At 33.7% G+C, this 22,129-nt stretch overlaps 1 protein-coding gene across 3 annotated transcripts; it reads right to left on the reverse strand.

Moving 5' to 3' along the window:
* Nucleotides 1-7,369: 7,369 nt before the first annotated feature.
* On the reverse strand, nucleotides 7,370-20,587 carry LOC107854388. Of its 3 annotated transcripts, none has more exons than XM_016699396.2 (3): nucleotides 20,358-20,587; nucleotides 17,472-17,539; nucleotides 7,370-8,360 (listed from the first exon to the last, which is right to left on the reverse strand). In XM_016699396.2, exons 2-3 carry the CDS (start codon nucleotides 17,535-17,537, stop codon nucleotides 7,782-7,784), a joined length of 645 nt encoding a protein of 214 aa, XP_016554882.1. In that variant the 5' UTR covers nucleotides 17,538-17,539; nucleotides 20,358-20,587; the 3' UTR covers nucleotides 7,370-7,781. The 3 variants fall into 3 exon arrangements, with proteins under 3 accessions (XP_016554882.1, XP_016554885.1, XP_016554884.1); XM_016699399.2 differs by having other exon boundaries at nucleotides 19,104-20,360; XM_016699398.2 differs by lacking the exon at nucleotides 20,358-20,587 and adding an exon at nucleotides 19,933-20,275.
* Nucleotides 20,588-22,129: the final 1,542 nt, after the last annotated feature.

Consider the following 22,129-nt stretch of genomic DNA (forward strand, 5'->3'; position numbering starts at 1 on the left):
AACACAGCTTTGCAAATATGATAGAAGAGGTCGCGAGTGCAAAGGGAAAAGGTCATATACACCAATAACTATAGCATTAACAAAATACAAGATTTGAAATCTTTCGAACAAACCTTCGGGATTCGTTTAGGACCCAACAGAATTAATTCAATAATTGCTAAGCAAATTTTGATATTTCGGACTTAGTGATGACGTCGGATTTTCGAAAAAGGATTGTCTTCACAAAATTAACCTTCAAAATTCCTTTTTACTATTTTCCAAACAAAGGACGAAATGAGATATAAAGGTCCCGAGATCGAACCTACTGTGCTACCGACCCAATTCGACATGATGGATCTACTCTTGCAGTCCAAATTGCCATTCAAACACTCAGACTAAGAAATGTTGACCAAAGTCAACTATTGACTCTTAAAGCCTCAAAATAACCTCAAACTCACCCAAAACCTTCCCGAAGGCCTTGGGGACTGTGTCGTCCATCCCACACCCAATATCAACATCTAGCAACTATGGGGAAGGATAAAATGATCAAAACACGAAAAATTCTTAATTTCAATGCGAGGGTCATTATACCCAATATTTGTTCAAAATATTTTTCAAAAAAGTGAGAATGATGAAATGACTTCAATATTTTTCTATCTAAAATATGTTAAATATATTTGTATGGTGGTAAATCATTTCATCAAGTGTAAAATGAATACTTATTAAATATTATTAACGTTGACAGATTTTAAATGGGCTTGATTGGATGATTTTTTTGACTTGTTTTTTACAAAGAATATATTAAATAATGTTTATATTAGAATGTATTACAATTTTAAAAGAGCTAAACAAAACAAGCTATAAATTATTCCTACTAAAATTTGCGAAATATACTTTTAGCACGCGTAACCTTAATGAATATAAGATACAATAGTAGTAAGATTTAAATGGGGCTTGCTTAATTCCTACGCAGCACTCACATCACCGCTTGTGATGAAGCAAGGCTGATAGAATGCTGCTTGTTAGTGGCAACACACCCTTCTATAATATAAGGGAAAATTTGATGCATGATGGATAGTTTTCAATTGAGATAATACATTGAAATACCCCTAAACTTGTAGCCAAAACTTACTTTAGACCCTAAACTTATTTAGTAATTATTTACCCCCCTTAACAACTTTGAACTAAAATTATTTCACCCCTCTAAATATTATCCAAAGTCAGGACTAGGTAATGTTGGACATGCACATTTTTTATTCATCCACGTCATTTAAGAATACATTTACTAAAACCCGACCCATCCTTTACTAAAACCCAACCCAACCCAACCCTAATAAAGCCAACCTAATCATTAAAACCTAACCCAGCCCTAATAAATACCCCTAATTTCCTCACTCAACTACATTTCTCTCACTTTAGCTGCCAAAAATTGCGAATTTAGGTTAATTTTCAACTCCATTTCACCCAAAATCATATGATTTACAACTTGATTAGGGTTTTAATAGGTTAGTTTTAGGGCTTTTCGTAAATTGTTTAAGTTGTTGTATTTGGATTTAGGATTTTTCTATGCTATAAAAATTGATTTTATTGTAAAGATCTTTGTTTTTTTAATTTTTTTCATATTAACTATGGATTTTGCTTATATTATTTGAGGTTTCATCATGGAGGAAGGTTACAGCAAAAGGCTCGTATAAAGTACCATAGAGGTATTGTTACAGATTGTTTTAGTATTGATATTGACAGATTTTCATACTATGAGTTTGTTGGGTATGTTAAAGAAATTGGTTATAATGTTGAGTCGTGCATTGTCTATATGAGACCTCCTAAAAGTATACCTAGTAAAAGCGACTTGTGATAGGGATATTTTGGGTATTGTACCTCAACTTTAAATGGAGATATTGTTCAGCTATATGTATTACATTTAGTAGATGAACCCCATGTGGTTCCTAAAGCACCTACCATTGAATATATTTCCCATGTGGGTAGGGAATCTTCTACTTCTTTTGACAAAGAGTCTAGTCAAGACTGTGGGATTAGTGAAAAATTAGGGTTTGAAGATGGCTTTGTAGAGACTGCAACACCTCAAGAGACTTTTGTGAGTGAAAATTTAAACAGTGGTGCTGTTGCTACTAGTGTTGGAAAGTGTAATGTATTTAGTGTTGTTGGTTCTAATGGTGAGGAGTTAGGTGGTGTAGAGAAAATTTTCGGTAGTGGTGTTGCTGCAACTGTTGTGCAGAACTTGAGTAGTGCACCCTCTACTAGTACGGTTGAAAAGAGTAGTGGTAGTGGTGTTGCTGCTATTTTTTAGCAAAACTTCAATAGTTATGGTGGTGGGGTTGCTGCTAGTGGAGAGCATATCTTGGGTAGTGATTGTTGTGCTGCTCCTCATGGTGAGAAAAACTTAGGTAGTACTAGCTTTGTTACTGCATCAGATGTCCCAATAATTCTATTTGATTGGGAAAGTGAATTTGACGATACTGTAAATTCATATTATGATGAAGGTGAAGATGAATATAGTAGTGATGTTCATGATGAGGTTAGAGTTTTGAGGAAAGAAAAGAGAGCTACCAAAAAGAAGAGATCTGAAGAAAAAAAAGGAAGAAAAAAAGCCTAAAACTAAAGGGGTTAGTTTAGGTAAAAAAGGAGTTGACTTAGGATATGATGAGTTCTTATCCAACAAAAAAACTACTTTAGAGGGAAAAATAGCCGGAGATGAGCCATATTTTGATTTTGATGTAGATGTTAGCTTTGAAGTAGATAGTGATGATGGCAATGATGGAGATGATCAAGTAGAACAATATGGAAGAAGAGAAGGAAAAACAAGAAGAACAAAAACAAATCATAAGAGAATTGTCTTTGATCCTACTTGTAAAAAATAGTTTGGGAGCTTGGTCTTTGTTTGAAACGTTCAGCAATTTAGAAAAGCTATTACTATGTATGTTGTGCAATAACATGTAGAATTAGACAAGTATGTGAATGAACCAAAAAGGGTGAGAGTAAAATGTATTAATGGTTGTCCATGGTTGTTGTTTAGAAGCCATGATTCTAGAACTGGAGATTTTCAGGTGAAGAAGTATAATCCAGTCCACATATGTAATGCCACAACCAAAAACAAACTTGTGAATTCAAAGTACTTGGCAGAGAAATACAGGGACAGGATTATATCTGAGCCTGGTATTAGAGTTTTTCAGTTTCAAAACTTGGTGAAAAAAGAATTGGAGGTATATATTGGGAGGACAGTGGCAAGAAAAGCTAGGAATATTATGTTGCAACAGATCATGGGTGACCATGTAGAGGAGTTTAAAAGGAATCTGGATTATAAAGATGATCTTTTAAAGACCAATCTAGGTAGCACGTGTGTGGTGAGGTTTAGTGAAGAAACCTTTGAAGATGTAAAAAACAATTTGTATCATTTTATATATGCTTTGATGCTTTGAAGAAAGCATTCAAAACTGGTGCTAGGAGATGTATTGGATTTGATGGTTGCTTTTTGAAAGGTGTTTGTAAAGGTCAACTACTTGTGGCTGTTTGTAAAGATGGGAATAATCAGATGCTACCACTAGCCTAGGCAGTGGTTGAAGTTGAAAACACATTCAATTGGAGATGGTTTATAAGACTTGTAAAGAATTATCTTGAGCTAGGAGATAGGTCTGAAGTGACTGCTATCACTTATATGCAGAAGGTAAAGCATTTATTGTTAATTATCTTTATTTTTTTCTTTTAGCTATATTTTCTTTTTTTTTTTAACTATAATCTCTAACATTTATTATTTCTTGAAGGGTCTTGATAATGCAATTATAGAATTGCTGCCAAATGCAGAACAAAGAATGTGTGCAAGGCATATTCTAGCCAACTGGTTCAAAAGTTTCGAAGGGTATTGAAAGGAGAAATTGTTTTTGGAAGTGTGCCAAATCCACATATGAGCAAGAATTGAGAAGAAATTTGGATCATATGGAGCATTTAGGTGATAAAATTTATGAAGATTTTTTGTGGTACAACATAGAAAGGTGGTCCAAAATGTACTTCAAGTATCATAGTTGTTGTGACAGTGTTGACAACAACATGACTGGAAGTTTTAATTCATGGATATTGGGGCCCAAACACAAAAATATTATCATAATGCTTGAAGAAATAAGGGTCAAGGTGATGAGAAGAATAGGACAATTGAGAGAGTTTGTTGATACTTGGTTAACTGATATTTCTCCAATGGCGCTAAAAGTATTGCAAGAAAACATAACAAAATCAATGAAGTGTACCCTTGAGTGGAATGGTGAGTTTGGTTTTGAAGTTAAGGATAGCTATGACAATACTTTCATAGTGAATTTGAGAGATAGAAGTTGTACTTATAGGTCTTGAATGTTGAAAGGTATACCTTGTTGTCATGCCATAGTTGCATTACATTATAGGAGATTAGAGCCAATTCATTATGTTGCACATTGGTATACCAAGGAAACCTACATCAAAACTTATAGTTACTACATCCAGCCTGTTGCTAATATGCAAATATGGTCAAAATTAACCAACCCTTCTGTTTTACCTCCAATAATAAAAAAAATGCCAGGCAGACCTGGCAAATCTAGAAGAAAGGAGCAAAGTGAAAACAAGACTGGAAAGTTGTCTAAACATGGTGTTGAGATGATCTGCAGCATATGTCATGCCAAGGGTCATAATAAGAAGGGTTGTCCTTTGGCTACAAGTTCAACAAAATCCAGTGTAGGTTCCTCTACAGCAGCAGGCACAAAAAAAGGAATAGAAAGACCAAAAGGGTCTACAAAGGTAACAATTGACTTGTCATTTACTACTAGTTCATTTCTCTGTTATTTTATTATAGTTTTATTATATGTTGTAGGTTGTTGCTGCTGCTGCTGATACTGGTAGAGGAAGGGGAATTGATGTTACTGCTGTTGGTAGAGGGAAGGGAGTTGGTGTTGTTGCTGCTGGTAGAGGAAGGGGAGTTGTTGCTGTTGGTAGAAAGAAGGGAATTGATGTTGTTGCTGCTGGTAGAGGAAGGACGACTGTTGCTGCTAATAGAGGAAGGGGAGCTGCTGTTGCTGCTGCTGGTAGAGGAAGGGGAGTTGCTGGTACTGCTACTATAGATGGTGTTGGTAGAGGAAGATGACCTGCTTCTGATGTTACTGTAGGTAGTATTGGTAGAAAAAGAGGAGTTACACTTGCTGCTGGTGTTGGAAGAGGTAAAGGGGCACCTTTTAAAAGACCTAGGATAGCTAGAATGGGGGTGCTTCAAACAGAAAGTGGTTATAAAATTCTCAATGTAAGTTAAATTTGATGAAATTTCTCTAGTTTAATGTCTATCTTTTAATAGTCTTAAAATAAATTTGTTCTACTTTATTTTTTTAGCCTGGAATGTCTATGAACTCCTCCATAGTGACTGAACATCTTGGACATCACAAACTCAAATCCAGTGTGAAATGGAAAGGAAAGAAAGCTACGACACAACAAGATCTTGAGCACAGAGAAGGATATGACAAGGTCAAATGTTGCTGAAGTGAATCATTTAAGCCAAACAAGCTCATCAGCCTTTCAGTAGAAGCAGTCTGGTTTTTGTTTTTGTGTATTGATGTTGTGTACTGAAACAATAGTGACTTCCACTTAGGCAATTTCTATTTTGATTAGTGACTTCAATTATGCAGCTGTGACTGCACTAATTTGATGTGTAATTGCATGATGTAAATGTGACTGCACTTTTGGCTACATATTTTTGTTAGAAATATAAGAAGTTGTGACTGCATTATGTTGAAAAATGTTTGTTTGAAGCATTTATGCTCCTGTGTCTGCACAATTCTCATTTGACTATAAGCAGTTGTGGTTAATGATAGTTTTTGCAGTCTTGCTTAACTAGTTGTGACTATAAGCAGTTGTGGTTAACTTCATTACAAAAGAAGTTGCACCATTACAAAGAAACAAATGCTTATAATGCAATCAATTCAACTACCTCTCTTCATATATATCAAGACAATCAATAGCTGAATACATTACAAAAGAAGCTTAAAAGAAGCTGCACTACAAAATACAACAACCAAGTGCTCAAGAGACAATCACCAGCCAAAGTAGATTACAAAATAAGCTTAAAGAAGTAGCACCAATCACAAAATAAGCTAGATATCTTCTAACAACAACAACCACCTTAAGGTAACCTCATTGAACCTTTCTTTATATGTATCATCCCAAGCCAATAGCTTATTGCTATTAGGAGTGGAGAACAACAAAACACAACAAATTTAGCAATTCTTCTCCATTTCTTCTCTGTTTTTTTTATCTTCTCAACCTCTTCTTCCAACTTCTCCAATTTCATATCAACGCAATTATCATCTTTGGGCTTGTCTACTTCATGAGAAGCTTTCTCAACAAATTTATTCAACTCAACTTTTTCAACTTCATTAATCGATGCATGATTGTCAATATATTAAGAAGACTCAACTAAATTCTCAAGCTCACCTAATTTCTCTATTAGTTTAGAAGTCATATATTTGGATTCGGATCAATATCTTCTCTATCCCTCCAACACCAAAAGTCGCAAGATCTTGAATCCTTCAATGGTGAAAAATAAAGAATGAATTAGTCTTTAATCAAGTCTATCAGAATAGTAAAAGCAAAAAAAATGATATCTACCCCATAATAAGGACATGCCCAAAATCTTCTGCCGGAATTCCTCGAAGTCCAAGATGTCTTCATATGTAACAAAAATCCATGATTACAACGAACTTCTTTGTACAAAGCATTATCATTTTCTTCCGTACAAAGTTTAGTCAAATTAACCGACCTCATTGTGTGCTAAAAAAATAGATTATGGTTCTTCAAGAGCACTTACATTTGAAATGGAAGAGAAACCAATCTCAAAATTATGCTTAAATTTCAGAGAGGAAGCATATTTTGAGAAATTGAGGAAGAAGAGAAGTAGATTAGGGCTTTTGAGGATGAAATTGGGTTAGGTGATTTGGAATTTATACCCGTTCAAAAAATTTAAGAGAAGATTTTCGTTTTAAAAAAAATAAATAAAAGGCAAAGACAGGACTTCGACGCGCCCAGCAACACACAATCTCACTTCGGCATCTAAGGGGTGAAATAAATTCAGTTCAAAGTTATTAAAGGGGGTAAATAATTGTCATATAAATTTAGGGTCTAAAGTAAGTTTTGCCTACAAGTTTAGGGATGTTTCGATGTATTATCACAAGTGTACTTATATATGTTTTAAATGACGTACTGAGTGAAAACTAAAAATCATTATAATTATAATTTAGTAGAGTAAATGAAATTAATTATTATAAGATATCAAGAGTGAAGACAATAAATCACGAAAATCCACAGAAAAAAATAGAATAAGTAAATGATGGCATTCGTCACATGATGTATCATTTTGAGACAACTAAAATTTGGGTTGAAGTCGATACAACAAAGAGGATCTTCAATATTCTTCAAATTTGGATTACGTACAGAACTGGAACAAAGTTTACTCCCCACACTAAATCTGGATTTTGGGAATTTCACCGGACATAAATCCCCAGTTTGTTGTTATTTGGGAAGGTTAATAACTCTTCCACTGTAAACAAATAATCGAAAATGATTTAGACCAGCAAGTTCCATGTATCACAGAACGTAAGCGCGGAGGACCATTACTAGCAATAGCTCCAAACAAAGGAAGCATTGGGAGTGATTTGGCTCTGCACATTAGATTGCCACTAGATCCTCATTATCATCTATACTTCGAAACAACGGTTGAAGAATGATATCGTGTAAAATATTATACATAAAGAAAAGGAAGAGAATGAAAAGCAAGAATACAACTAGAACCGAGCCCAACAACGAGTGCATTTAGCCACACAATCACCTTTGCAATCGACGTTGTAGCCTAAAACTTTTGGATTTCGAAGAAGCAAATTTCTCAGAGTTTTGCCTTCAATCCCCCATTGCTTTGCCAAAATTTCCACATTGTTTTTCATTTCATCTTCAAGGCTACATCCAAGAACTTCTGGAAATTTCTTGAGAAGTTTAATGAGATCATCATCAGTAAGGTTTAAACTCCTAAGATAATCCAGTATCTCATTCACAACTTCTAATCGTGGAACCTCTTTCTTCCGTTCTTCATACCAGTAAGGCGAATGTATGTGACCAAATGCTTTTCCCAATATTTTGTCTTCTTCCTCTGGGCTAAACTTTAAAGCAGAAAGAGTTTGTCTGCTATCGTTCCAAGTTTTCTTCTCTTCTTCGGTTAATGCTATATTGTCAGTAGCTGTTGAGTGCAACGTCCATTTCCTGGATGGATAATTGGACTTCCAAGATCCCATAGTGACATTAGATGTAATGTTATTAGAGCAATTTATATACCCTATTAGACTGCTTGCTGTTGTTGAGCTGGAATCACACTGTTGAGTAGGAAAAGAAATTATGAGCTATGTATTCATCAGAGCATATATTGGCGTAATACAGAAGATGGAACATCATATAAAAATGAAAGAATTATCATTATCAAGAAAACCAACTATTACTCGATTCTAGTTATACTTTCTCTCGTCTCCGAACTTGTTCGCAACAAATTTTCGTAGTACTGAAAATTAATTACAACCAAAGATAAAATAAAAAGAATAATTTTATTTGAATGAATTATGCCGGTACAATTCTGTTATTCTCTTGATTTTCTCTCCTAATCTTTTCTATGATTCGAGGGCCTTTTGTAGCGTAGTTCTCGAACTTTCGGTTGATTTGAACCTCATAGAAATGTGCTTGGATCTCCAAAGATTGTCGGACAACACTTCGTCTTATCAAGTTGATCTCCGGACATAACTCTGTTAGTCAATTCTTTGAAGAGTTGTGTAGTCAACGCAGAAACTTTCTCGAATGCTTGCAGAATACCTTCAGAAAATTATTTAACCCTCCTATTTATAGTTGTAGAGGGTACGCAGTCCAAGTGTAAATACCCTCTTCTTTCTTATTCTGATTAGGGGTGGGCATGGTATGGTATGCCGAATTACCATACCAAATCAAAATTTTTGATACTGTAGTTTTGGTATTATGGTATTTGGTATGATATATGGTATATATTTTAAATTTTTTTTAATATACGGTACGGTATTCGATATTTATAAATGACATACCGAAATACCAAATATCATACCGAAGTATACACACACATACATTAACAAATATAAAACTTAGTGCTATTATAAAAATGTTAAGATATTGGAACTTTGACTACTCTATCTTGATTGTAACGTCTTTTGTGTGTGTGTAATTGACTAACAAAAAGAGTTGTTTGTACTTCTTGAATATTTGTACATGTGTAATGTGTAATTACAACAATTGAGAGTGCTTTTGAAAAGTCGAAGTAATAATACTCAATTATACGAACATATATTCTCAAAGTTAAACAAACTATGGTTACCGATTACCATACCGCAAAATACCGAAATCGACATTAAAATACCAAACCATACTGAATTAATATGGTACGACAATGGTATAAAAAAAGGGCAGCCCGATGCACTAAAGCTATCACTATGTGCGGTGTCCGGGAAAGGGCCCACCATAAGGGTGTATCGTACGCAGTCTTACATTGTATTTCTGTCAGAGGTTGTTTCCAAGGCTTAAACTCATGACCTCCTAGTCACATGGAAGCAACTTTACCAGTTACTCCAAGGCTCCCCTTTAATGGTATAGTATTTTTAAAAAATCGAATACCAAAATTACCGTATCGAATTTTCAAATACCGTACTATACCATACCATTCCCACCCCTAATTCTGATTGGTCCATCAAATCATCAAGCTTATTACAAATGTTGTGTGATAAGGTTGCTTGTGATTCGCCAAAAATATGTCATTTGAGACACTTGGCGATGTTTTATTGGTTGTTAAACTTGACTGGCTTACCACATTCTTTGAACGTGTGGCCTCGTCTTGTTGGTCATTACTTTGACTGGGATGCCACGTCACTTGATACGTGGCATGAGTTTGGGCTTCATGGTGAAAAGAACCTTGATGAGGACTTCAATAAAATGGGCTTATTATTTTTTTAAAGCCCAAAATAATTTTAGACCCAAGCAACTATGGATCAAATTTAAATTTTGTATGATTGTGATCTAATAAATTTTTATGCGTCTACAGATGCCTCCTACTTAAAAGTTCGTTGAGGTGTTTGATTTGTTGGACCTTTTAGAGAAGACATTTGATGTATTTGTGGAGCTTTTTTTGTATGTGTGCGCGCGCATAATTTAATCCTCGCAAAATATTCGAATTTGATGAGAAAAAAATACAGTAAAACTCTTCAATTTTGTCTCAATTTCCTTATTGACGTGCTAAAGCCAACCAATTAATACACACCGAAGGCTCCTTTTTTGTCGACAAGACTTGACCATTTTCCCAAAACTCGGCCTTAAAGTCACGATAATCTACGTAGAATAACGTGACTCCCTTGATTAGGAGTGTAAATTCTGTTTAAAACTAAACATATCAAAATCACATAGGATTTGAGCATTAGTATTATATCGAATTTCAATAGGATTGAATAATGATGTTATCCCACTTCAAAGAAGATTAGGAATTTGACTTATTTTTTACACTTGGACATCCTAATCCTTTTTGAAAACAAATTGTTCAGCAGATTCCTTATCAAAAACAAACTGGAGCCTTTCAGAGTTTAGAGTCGATAAAAGGACATTACAGCCTCATTAAGTCATTATAATTCAGCTTGAGCGACAATACAACTCACGATCTTCTTCTTATTTTTATTTTTTCCACAACTGAATTTCCAGGCAGCTTGGAGCGTCCGTGGAAAAAAATTCATAACGCATTGCGGGAGTGTCTAAATCACGAACCACTTGTGATGTTGGGAAGTAGACTCGCGAAGCTACGTTATACGTGAAAATTATGCTCATATTTTATCCGGATCTGCTCAGGTATCCTTCTGAAATCAGACTTTCAATTCTGGTTCGTCACTTTTTCATCTTTTGTGCAGCCTCACGAAAATTCTCAAATCTTAACATAGAAACAAGAAGGACTCAAGAACAACACATTTTTGGGGGTTTTCTTTAAAATGTTTTTGACAAACTTTTTTTTATTTTTGAGATAACAAACCCAAGATTGACTTTGTGGAAACGATATCAAGCTCGGCTCTGACCAAATGATACTGAAACAATCTACGAAAAAGAAAACTACAACTAAGATACGAATTCGAAGGTAAAAATAGATAGAGAACAAATAATAGATAGACACTATGCATGAATGAATAGCAAACTAAAGGTATATTAAACTTCTAACCATCTATTCAATGTCAAACAAAGCACCTAACTCCTACGTAGACCTCAAGGGAATTGGATTACCAAGCAACCTATGTTTTTAAATGGTAGATCAACACAAACGATTCTACACTTGCCTAACACACTCACAAGTGTATACATTCATAATTCTTCAATAACTACTTACTAAAATGAAATAAGGTCCTATTTATAGTCCAGGGTAGTTATTACATCTTATGGGCCAAAAGTGACGCATTTAGGAAAGACAAAAACATAGAAGCCCATTAAGCACGTGCTTGAGCATTTCTAGAGCATATGGGGCGAATATGGAGCGTTTCCCAAGGGTATAGTGCGCTTTTTTGACCCGCTCTAGCGGATCTAGAGAGGGTTGGGCGCACCTCCAAAGCAGATAGGGCGTATGTCCTCTTCCGAGGGCCTTCTAGCCCCGTATTGCCTTCTCTTGGCTTTTTTGATGTCCCTTGACCCTTTTTGATCATCACAATCATCCAATTGGCACCTTTTGATAGCCACCAAGGAGTCATCAAGTGCCTCTTGACCCATAAGCATCTTCTCTGATGATTCGAAGGCCATTTGGATTGTATCACCCTTACTAGCATTAAACTTAACACTTTTTATGGTCGTAGCTGCTCCACGCTATTCCCCATTACTTTCGGCTTAAGAAGTCGTATTCTTGGGGCCGCTTGATGTATTCTTTTCTTATGAAAAAACAGAGTCCAACCGCCATCCTTATCATCTTCAGAATTGTCGTCTACCTCTATTGGACCTTCAAAAATTCTTTTTGAAACATCAAATTCAATCGGCTTGAAGCTCCCAAGCTACAATAAGACGGTGCTTCACATAGTGTGCGGCATAAAGCATTTTTCTCAATCAACAACAATACTAGCATGATTTGCGTCCACTGTTTCATCTATGTCAATGATGATTTTTCCTTTACTTATTAGTGTCATGATTTTCTCCTTCAAGAGGAAGCATTTTTCCATCAAGCGGCCAATGATGCAATGAAACTTGCAGTATTTGGAATCGTTAACCTTATTGATTTCCTCGGGCCTCTTTGATTCAGGAAGAACAATGACTTTCTTGGCTAACAATTCATCAGGGATCGTAGGTACATCTGAATCTGGAAATGGGTAAGCCTTTGTTTCTAGCTCTTTCAAAGTTAGGTGACATTTTTCCTCCCTCAGATAATGCCTAAGGGTTTTAGCTTTCTTCACTTTTTGCTTCGTCGTGACCTTTACAGAAGTTGCTTTCACTGCCATGAATTCTTTAGTCTGGATCTTTGAGGTCTACCTCACTTGAATTCCTTCTTTTCTTTCGTAAGTTCAACAAACAGAGACGTCTTCCCATGACTCACGATGCTTAACTCTTGTATAGCAAGTTCTTCAAATGTTTAGGATTTGATTCCTTATAGTATGTAGAGAAGCCCCAATGTATTCCTTGAATGCACATTTCTACAGCAGATATTTCACAAGGGCGATCTTTGCAGTTCAAACTCAACGATCTCCATCGATTGATGTAATCCATCACAGGCTCATCCTTTCTTTGCTTAGTGTCGGACAACTCTATCATGCTCACAATTCAACGAGTGTTGTAAAATCGATTGAGAAATTCCTTCTCGAGCTGCTCCAACAATAAACTGACTCATGCTCCAGGTTGATATACCAGTCAAATGAGTTCCCTTTCAACAAACGAACAAACTGTTTTATCAGGAGGTCGTCATGTGTTCCAATGTTGCTGCAAGTTTCGACAAAGTGGGCAATGTGTCGCCTCGGGTTTCCTTTGCCATCAAACTGCTGCAACTTTGGTGGTTGATAGTTCATTGGCATGGGTAGACAATCAATTCGCCTTATGTCAGGCTTGGAGTAACACAACAAACTCAGTGGTGCTCCGCTATATTGAGCCCTGATAGAGTTAGTTATCATGTCTTGCAACTGCTGAACAGGTGATTTGGTCTTCACAGGTGACTCATCAACAATCTTATGTTGCAAAGTAAATTCGGGTGGACAAGCAGAGTTGTGGCTTCATTCTCCGGGGGCAAAGGACTCCAACTTGTTCATAAGTTGAGCTATTTGAGGATCTTTATCCTCAACGAATTTCTTTAAAACTTTAAAGGTTTGTTCCATCATTGCGAACTTCTCATCCATATCAGTTGCGCATTGACCTTTGTTGAAACTGGATAATCTGTTGAATCTTCAGATTCACTAAAATTGACGTCGGTCCAAGAGAGTTCAGCACATGCAAGGATGTCAAATTGCCCCCCCGGGTTGCAGTTTCAACCATCATATGAGATTAGCTCTTTTTTGCCTTCTCCAAAGAAGTGAAGTATTCAAAATCCATCCCAACCACTGGTCTTACACTTGCCGAATGAGTGGGATAACATAGCTGAGTTCATCAGATGTGGCAGTAGCAGAGTTCTCCATTAGCCTTTGTGAAGTCCATAGCAATAGTTGAATTTGATTTGCAGAAGGAAAAGATTAAGAGCAGAAATGGTCCCACTAGGCATGCCAATTTATTTGCAACAAATTTTACGGTGACAAAAATAAATTGCAATCATAAATAAAATATGAATAAACAAGAATTTTTATTAATAAACAATATGGGTACAATTTTGTTCCTTCATTGATTCTTCTCTCTTGTTTTTTCAGTAATTTGAGGGTCATTCGTAGCGTTTTTCTCGAACGTAGGATGATCTCTTTATGAATATCCCATGATTTTGTGGGATATTAGAGATGGTTGATTTTTATAAATATCCCATGAATTTGTAGGATATTGGAGATGGTTGATCTTTTATTATTATCACATGAATTTGTGGCATATTGGAGATGCCTTTTTCAGGGAATATTTGCCCCTTTATATAAGCATAATCAAGGGTTTTGGGCAGAGTAGCCTCCAAGAACTCTAGCAGAACTTGGATTCTTCTTGTAAAGTTCCAAAAAATTTTGATATCTACAAATATTTCAAGGCTTGTCGGTGTGTAGACTTGATGAAACTCAAAGACGAGTCTTCAAGGACTCTTCCATCTTTGTAATTTTTTGGCTTCAGATTTGCAGAGTTGATTTGTGAGAGAAGAGTTGAAGGGCAGATTTGGTCCCACTGGGTGTGCCAAAATTGGTTCGCAATAAATTTTTATAGAGCTAAAAAATAACTGCAAGTGAAGATAAAATTAAAAAAATAATTTTATTTAATGAATTTTGCAGGTACAATTCTGTTATTCTCTCCTAAGCTTTTATGTGATTCGAGGGCTTTTGTAGCATAATTCTTGAACTTTCAGATGATTTGAACCTCGTAGAAATGCTTTGGAAGTCCAGAGATTGTCAGAAAACACTTTGTCTTATCATGTTGATCTCCGGATAGAACTCCGTTAGTTAATTCTTTGAAGAGATGTGTAGTCAATGCGAAAGCTTTCTCCGATGCTTGTAGAATGCCCTCAGAAAATTATATAACCCTCTTATTTATAGTTGTATGGGTAGGTAGTCCAAGTGTAAATAACCTCTTCTGTCTTATTATAATTGGTCCATCAAATCATCAAGCTTATCACAAATATTGTGTGACAAGGTTGCTTGTGATTGGTCAAAAATGTCTTTTGGGACAGTTGGCGATGTTTCACTGGCCGTTAAACTTGACTTAGCCTGCCACATTCTTTGATCGTGTGGCCTCAGTTTGTTGGTCTTTAATTTGACAAGGATGCCACGCCACTTGACACGTGGCATGAGTTTGGGCTTCAAGTTGAGAAGAACCTTGATGAGGACTTCAATAAAATAGGCTTCTTAATTTTTTTAAGCCCAAAATAATTTTAGACTCAAGCAAATAAGAATCAAATTCAAATTTTGTATGATTTTGATCCAATAAACTTTTATGCATCTCCGGACCACTTAGCATACCTTAACTTTTCCGATGGACATCTGTTTATCTCCCAGTATATCAAAACTTAAAAACTGATGGGAAAAAGCACATAGTAATTTTGTGTCTATGGAAACTACCTTACTCTTCCCATGATTTTAGCCCACTTTATTAACTAGCAAACCATACCCTTAGGAACTCCATTATTACAATTATTATACACAAATTTCAGGATATTAATTTATCTAACTACTACCTTTGATGTGATGGATTCATTTTTTTGATAAACGTGATGTTCGGGCCAGCTTGCACGCATTTCGACTAATTCTACTACGAAATACCTGCGACCACCAGCAACAGGTACCAGGTAACTTTGTCCACCAAAGCTATAACAAATGGGAAGAAATCACCAAGTGTTTGTCTCTATTGGGAATTGAACCTGAGACCTCATGGTACTCAACCTAACTTCATTGAACCACTAAGCCACACCCTTGGTTTTCTATGTTTAATTTTCAACCAATATTGTAATATATTCTCTCATTAATACTAATATAAAATATTTTTGTTATCAGATATCCCTACAAGGACCCCTTACTACTCTTACTACTATTACATTATATAAGTTGAATTAGTATTGTCTATACATCAAGTACTATGACATGAAATAAGATGGTGTGATTAAAAAAAAGAACATGAAGTGATTAACATAGTAAGTTGTGGACCTAAGGGTGACAAAATGGATACATTATATGGTTATCCGTTCGTTTTATCCATGTTAAATGAGTTGGTTATCCAACCCATTTAATAATGGATCAAATATGGGTCAACCCATATTATCCATTCTAAATATGGATAACCCGTGGGTATCCACCAATTACACTCTCCTTAAAGTATGGCGTATGTGAAGATGTAGCAACCTCTAAAATATATTTATTAAGGGTGTGTTTAGAATGAAGAAAAATATTTTCAATTTATTTTTTTGAAATAGAAAATATTTCTCATTTTTAAAAAAAAAATTTCTTAATTTTTTAATTTTTTTTTACAAAATTGACCTTTTTCATTTAAATTATTTGAACCACCCTTTTCTTCTTTTTTCATTTTTTTACTTTTTATTTTTTTTCTATTTTCATTTTCTTTTTTTCTTTTTAGTTTCGTTCTTTTCATTTTTTTCTCTCTCTTCTATTTCTAACTTTTATTTCTCTTTCTTCTTTTCTTTTTCCTTATTTTTTCTTTCTCATTTTCTCTTTGTATTTTTTTCTTTTTCTTGCCCCCCACCCCCCCCTCCCCCTCTTTTTCTAGTTTGATTTTTTTCTATACAAATACAAATGATAAATTTGACATTCAAATACTAACGATACATTTCTAGTAAACGATACATGCATATTTGTATATTTTAGAATCAAGTAAATACAATTAATTAATATACTTGTTTGTGTATAAATACAAATGATAAAATATACATATTCACGTCTAAACTATTCAAATACAAATAATAAATTTATTTGAAGTATATAGTATGATACAAATAAATATAAAACACAACAACAACAACAAACGAGAGGAAAAAATGCCTAAAAAACAAATAAAATGAAAAAAATAAACGAAAAAAAGAAAAAAAGAAAAAGAAAATACAAAATAAAGACAAAAAACAAATAATAAAACAAAATAAAAAAAATGAAAAAATGAAAAAGAAAAAATGAGGAACGATGAAAAGTAAAAAAATAAAAAATAAAAAATGAAAAAGAAAAGGAAAAAAAGAAGAAAAGAAAAAAAACAAAAAGAAAAAAAAAAGAGAAGAAAAAGAGTTGGATAAGAAAAAAATGAAAGAGAAATAGAGAAAATCATGGGAGAAATAAAAGAGAGAGATTATGAATTGCATTTAATTAGCAAGAGAGGCTATGGATTGTAATTAATCAAAACTTAGTCTAAATTAAATAATTAGAATCATATCTTTGCTAAGCCATGTAGTTTTTCTTGTAATATAAGAGTACTTTTGTCTTTACATAACAAGAAGTAATGGATAATATGGATATCCATATTATCCATTGGGTTTATCCATTCTATCCATATCAAATATGGATCGGATCGGATATTTTATTCATTTTCACATGATCCATTTTCGACCCGCCCATATCCAACTCGACTCGCCCTTTGCCACCCCTAGTTGGACCTAGTGGCCCAAGCCATAACTTACGAATCCTTTTTGATAAGGTAAATAATTGTGTTAATAATGAAAAACCTCTTTTATACAAGCTGTATAAGAAAAACAGTAATCTAAACTCATGGATCTTGATATTAAATGTCACTCACTTGAAATGAATCTAACCACTCAATGGCCTCTATAAAAATACAAAAACAACAAAAATGTAAGGAGAAGTTATACTCACGCCAGGAGAGCAGCATGACGCAGGGTTGAAGGTCAGCAAAGGAGTAGCAAATGATTTTCCTAGCATCCCTGTACCATAAAGCACACATTAAATGAGTAGATATAGAGAACATTAACTTTCGCAGCCCATATAAAGCACAAAGGTAGGACATGTAAGGACATGGGACTTCAGAAATGCACTCAGAAACTGAATTTTCACGCCCTAAAACTGTTTAAATCCAAAACCTATATATCCCTTACAAAATATAGAGTACAAAACAAGTAAGAATTTGTACTTATTAAAAAAAAGGTACTGATTTTGTTTTGAAAGTTACGTAAGGACCCACTATAAAATAACCTTCTCCAATAAATGCCATTAGGACAAGTCAAAACACTATAGCATCACGGTATTGTAGCAACTACTATCAGGTACTTAGAATCAAGAAACCTTACATACAGAGTTGGTAATATTCTCCACATTACCGAGACAATCCTTTCAGATCAACTTATTGATCTTATGGTATATCTCACTGTCGAGGATGAGACCAAAGATTTGTACTTTTTATAAACTCTTTAGCAACATTTGCCATTTTATCCCAACCTTTATAGAATTAAATCTTCGTCGAATAGTACTGCAACAAACTACTTTTATTTGCAATCAATACAAGTCGATTCTCCTATTTTCTTTCTTCTTTTCTTAATAACCACTTGTTCTAATTTGACACTAACTAGTAATACTTAATATCTCTCAGTACAAAGTTCCACAACTCATTTTTTTCACGAAAACTCACATGTCAAATAACTCAAACTCGATCAGCATTTGTTTGGTGCCAATTCTTGTTTGTATGTCACTACACTACATTCTACCTACTCACATTATAATCATTTTCACTGCAGTGTACATGAATGGTTCAGAGTACTGCAGAGATTTCCACACTTAAAACTGTTAGAGATGGGATTACTTGTCCAACTCTTACTATGTCACCAACATATTACCATTCTGGACCATTCCTGGTTACAATGTTATTCCGAATACATAACCAAGATTAGACCTTGTTTTCACTCACCCTACCAATTCCATATGCATTGACCCAATATCAAAAGTCACCTTTAACTTAAACAACTAACCTAAAATAGAGAAAAATACAAACTCAACTACTGATTTGTTTGAGAAGTAAATTCAGGGTCCGCTATAAAATGACCTTCTCCAGTAAATGCCATGAAAACAAGTCAAACCACTATGTGTCATGTTTTTTGCTTTGTTTTCGCAGCAACTACTATCAGTTACTCAGAATCAAGAATTGTAACATACAGAACTGATAATCTTCTCCACACTACCGAGACAATCCTTTGCAATAAATTACCACTTTATCCATACCTTTATACAATTAGTACTCTTCATGAAGTAATGCAACAAACTACTTTTATTTGCAATCACAACATGTCGATTCCTCCATTTTCTTTCTTCTTTAATTAATAACCAGTTGTGGTATAAACACTTGCTTTGATTTGACGCCGAGTGGTAAGACTTAATTTCTCTTAATACAAGGCTCCGCAACTAATTTTCTCACAAAAAATCATATGTCAAATAACTCAAACTCAATCAACATTTGCTTTGTGTCTCTTGTTTGTATATCATTACAGTACATTATACCTAACTCACAATATACTCATTTTCACTGCAATTTTCTTGAATGCTTCAGAGTACTGCAGAGACTTCCACTCTTGGACTATGAGAAATGGAATTACTTCGACCATTTGTCCAATTCTCACAAAGCCACTTACCATTCTGGGTACCTCATGGTCACAATGCTATTCGGAATACATAACCAAGATTAACCTTGGTTGCATCTCCTGCTACCAATTTCATATGCATCAATCCACTATCAAAAACCACCTTTCACTTAAACAACTACCTTAAAATAGAGCAAAATCAAAACAGACAGGCTTTAAGCACTAATCTTCTCCAAAAACAATTACTTGGACCAAACATAAGAAACATATTTTAAAGTGTGTGCCATCAAAAATGAAAAGCTTAATACATCAACAGTCTAACCCCTTAAACTTGACAAACAATTTCATTTGGAAACGCGAACTATTGCTTGTACCAATTGAGCACTTGAACACGTGATAAAGTGTTTCTATCAGACACTTTCGGCTCAAATTTGAAGAATCTTTTGCACATGTTGTCAAGTACACGTTACATAAATAAGTTGACCACTTAAAGCATCAATAAACCGTAAAACCTTAAGCCTATTCTAACTGAGGCTGTTGAGAAGATGACATATTTTATGCAGTTAAATTAACAACCTAATATATGCTTGAGAACACGTGCAAAAAAGCAAAAAAATTTAACTAAGATTCTATGAAGAGCACTATATCATGTGTTGTGCTCGATTGAAACAAGTTATAGCATCAATAGATAAGCAAAATGACTAACTAAAAGAGATAGATTCACTGGGGTAAAAGAATCCATTAACAACCTAAACAAATACAGGAATTGCCAAAACTATTAGAAGGAATTGAAGATAAAATAAATAAGTTAAGCTTCCAAGACGTAAAGGCTTCACATGAATCACAAGTACCAATTGGCTAATCCCACAATTATATAAAAAATAAAAATAAAATAAAAATAAAAACAGAACTCCATAAAAAGAAATTACTCCCTCCATTAAAAAAAAAAAAAATACCTGCTTTAACTTGACATAAAGTTAAAAAAAAATAAAGAAACTTTTGAATTTAGCGTCTAAAATTAAAGTTATACTCTAGGGATAGCCAAAATATGTCACATGAAAAATTAAAATTAGAATATTATAAAAAAAAAAAAAAAAGGATTCTTTGTGAAATGGAGAGAGTAATAAAAAGACAATTAATGAAACAATTAATATTTAGATTTTATGAATTGAACCTTAGTTTCAAGAAATGAATGGGATGTCCGGAAGCAGAAGAAAGTGTTGAAAGAGCTAGACTCGGTAAAATCGCAATTGAGCAGCAGGAGTGGACTAATCTTTTTGTGATGTGTCAGAAAGGGACACGAAGAGGAACTACGTCCTCTCGCTCAACCTGTGTCAGGGTGCCTGTTTTTGAGAATGAAAGGCCAAATCAGAAAACGTTATAAGCGACACATTACAAAATTTTAGTTTAAGAAGTGTTTGCACAAAAATTTGAGTCATGTAATTAAGACAGGGGGGCTATAGGCTCATGTTGAGCACGGGTCCAATACTAAGTTTTAATTTTTAAAATAAAATATATTAATTTAAGTGTACATATTTTATGCATGTATTTTAATTTAATGAGTTCAAACGTTACACTAAATGTAATATTTATATAAATAAAAAAAATATAATAATTAAATTCAACATTGCTGAATGTGTAAAGATGAAAATTTTATTTAATTACTAATATAATATTAATAAATATATAAAATACAAATAAGATAGGTGAAATACATGGACAATTCTTAAATTACAGTTGATGTCATTAGTAAGTCGATGGCTAGTGCTTGTTAATCCATAAAATTGTGCAATTTAACTTAATTCCAGTGTAGAACTAGGAAATTTGACCTGTAAATTTCATATCATTTCAATTCCTCTTCTTGATTAAATAGTTTGTATATCTTTTCTACCACTATAAATATAGTCATACTCTTTTTGTACACTTCATTCATAATTTCAGAATTTAATTTATAACATGGATTCAGAGAAATAATAAAAATAATGTCTCATAAAAAAATAGTAATCATAATATTTAATATGATTTAACCAAGCAACCTACTAAAAAAAATTAATATTAAAAAATATATAATGTATTTAGAAAATAATCTCACGCTAATCAAATAATTCACTAAATTCTTAAATGAAGGAGAGACAAATTTAAATTAGTCTAGAGTTTGATTAAAAAGAATTCAACAAGAAAAAAAAACACAAAAAATTATCAAAAAAAGAGAATCTATTATTAACTATTGATTTTGTACACTTCAAATACAAATTTTAAATTTAATAACTAAAAGAAACAAAAAAAGAGAAAAGAATAATAATGAATAGTAAAGCTAAACCTTTTTTTTTCTAGGGCGAAAATTGTATCTAAACCCAAATAAACAGTGTTTGTCTCGTATGTTTGTGTTGGTTCAAAATAATTTTTCTAGGGCGAAAATTGTATCTAAACCCAAATAAACAGTGTTTGTCTCGTATGTTTGTGTTGGTTCAAAATAAATAATTAATATAAGGTAGGAGCTTAGGAGTTATATATTGGGGATTTGGGGTTAAATTAGGATGGTGATTTTGGGTAGAATTAGGATTAGTTGAGGGTTTTTTCTATATTTAGGAGTTTCACTTCTAATATATTTATTATAGTCAATATTTAATATTATAATAAATAATGGTGAAAGACGATTTTATCTAAAGCAGAGTCTTTTAATGAAGGGCAAAAAGTTCGAATTACTTTTCTAAGAGTTTTTCACACTTTTAATATATTATAGATTATAGATTATGAAAGTAGTGAAACAAATTGTTATTATTAAATAGTTTTAAATAATTTAAGTTTTAATTAGTCTAATTTATAGTATTTTTTCTTCTACTTCAATTTAAGTGACACCGATATAATTTCTAGAGTTAAGCAAATATCAAGATTGAAGTAACGAAGCAGGCATGTCTTAAATGGCTTATAATAACTAATTAAAAG

This window comes from Capsicum annuum, chromosome 4, assembly GCF_002878395.1.
Source record: "Capsicum annuum cultivar UCD-10X-F1 chromosome 4, UCD10Xv1.1, whole genome shotgun sequence".
Taxonomy (NCBI): Eukaryota; Viridiplantae; Streptophyta; class Magnoliopsida; order Solanales; family Solanaceae; genus Capsicum; species Capsicum annuum.

Bases quoted from the DNA above. Each gene is read 5' to 3' on its own strand.
- LOC107854388 (XM_016699396.2), bottom strand. From the start codon at position 17,537: ATGCTAGGAAAATCATTTGCTACTCCTTTGCTGACCTTCAACCCTGCG. The intron at 8,361-17,471 runs GTGAGTATAACT...CCTACTCAACAG, and splicing joins CGTCATGCTGCTCTCCTGGC to TGTGATTCCAGCTCAACAAC.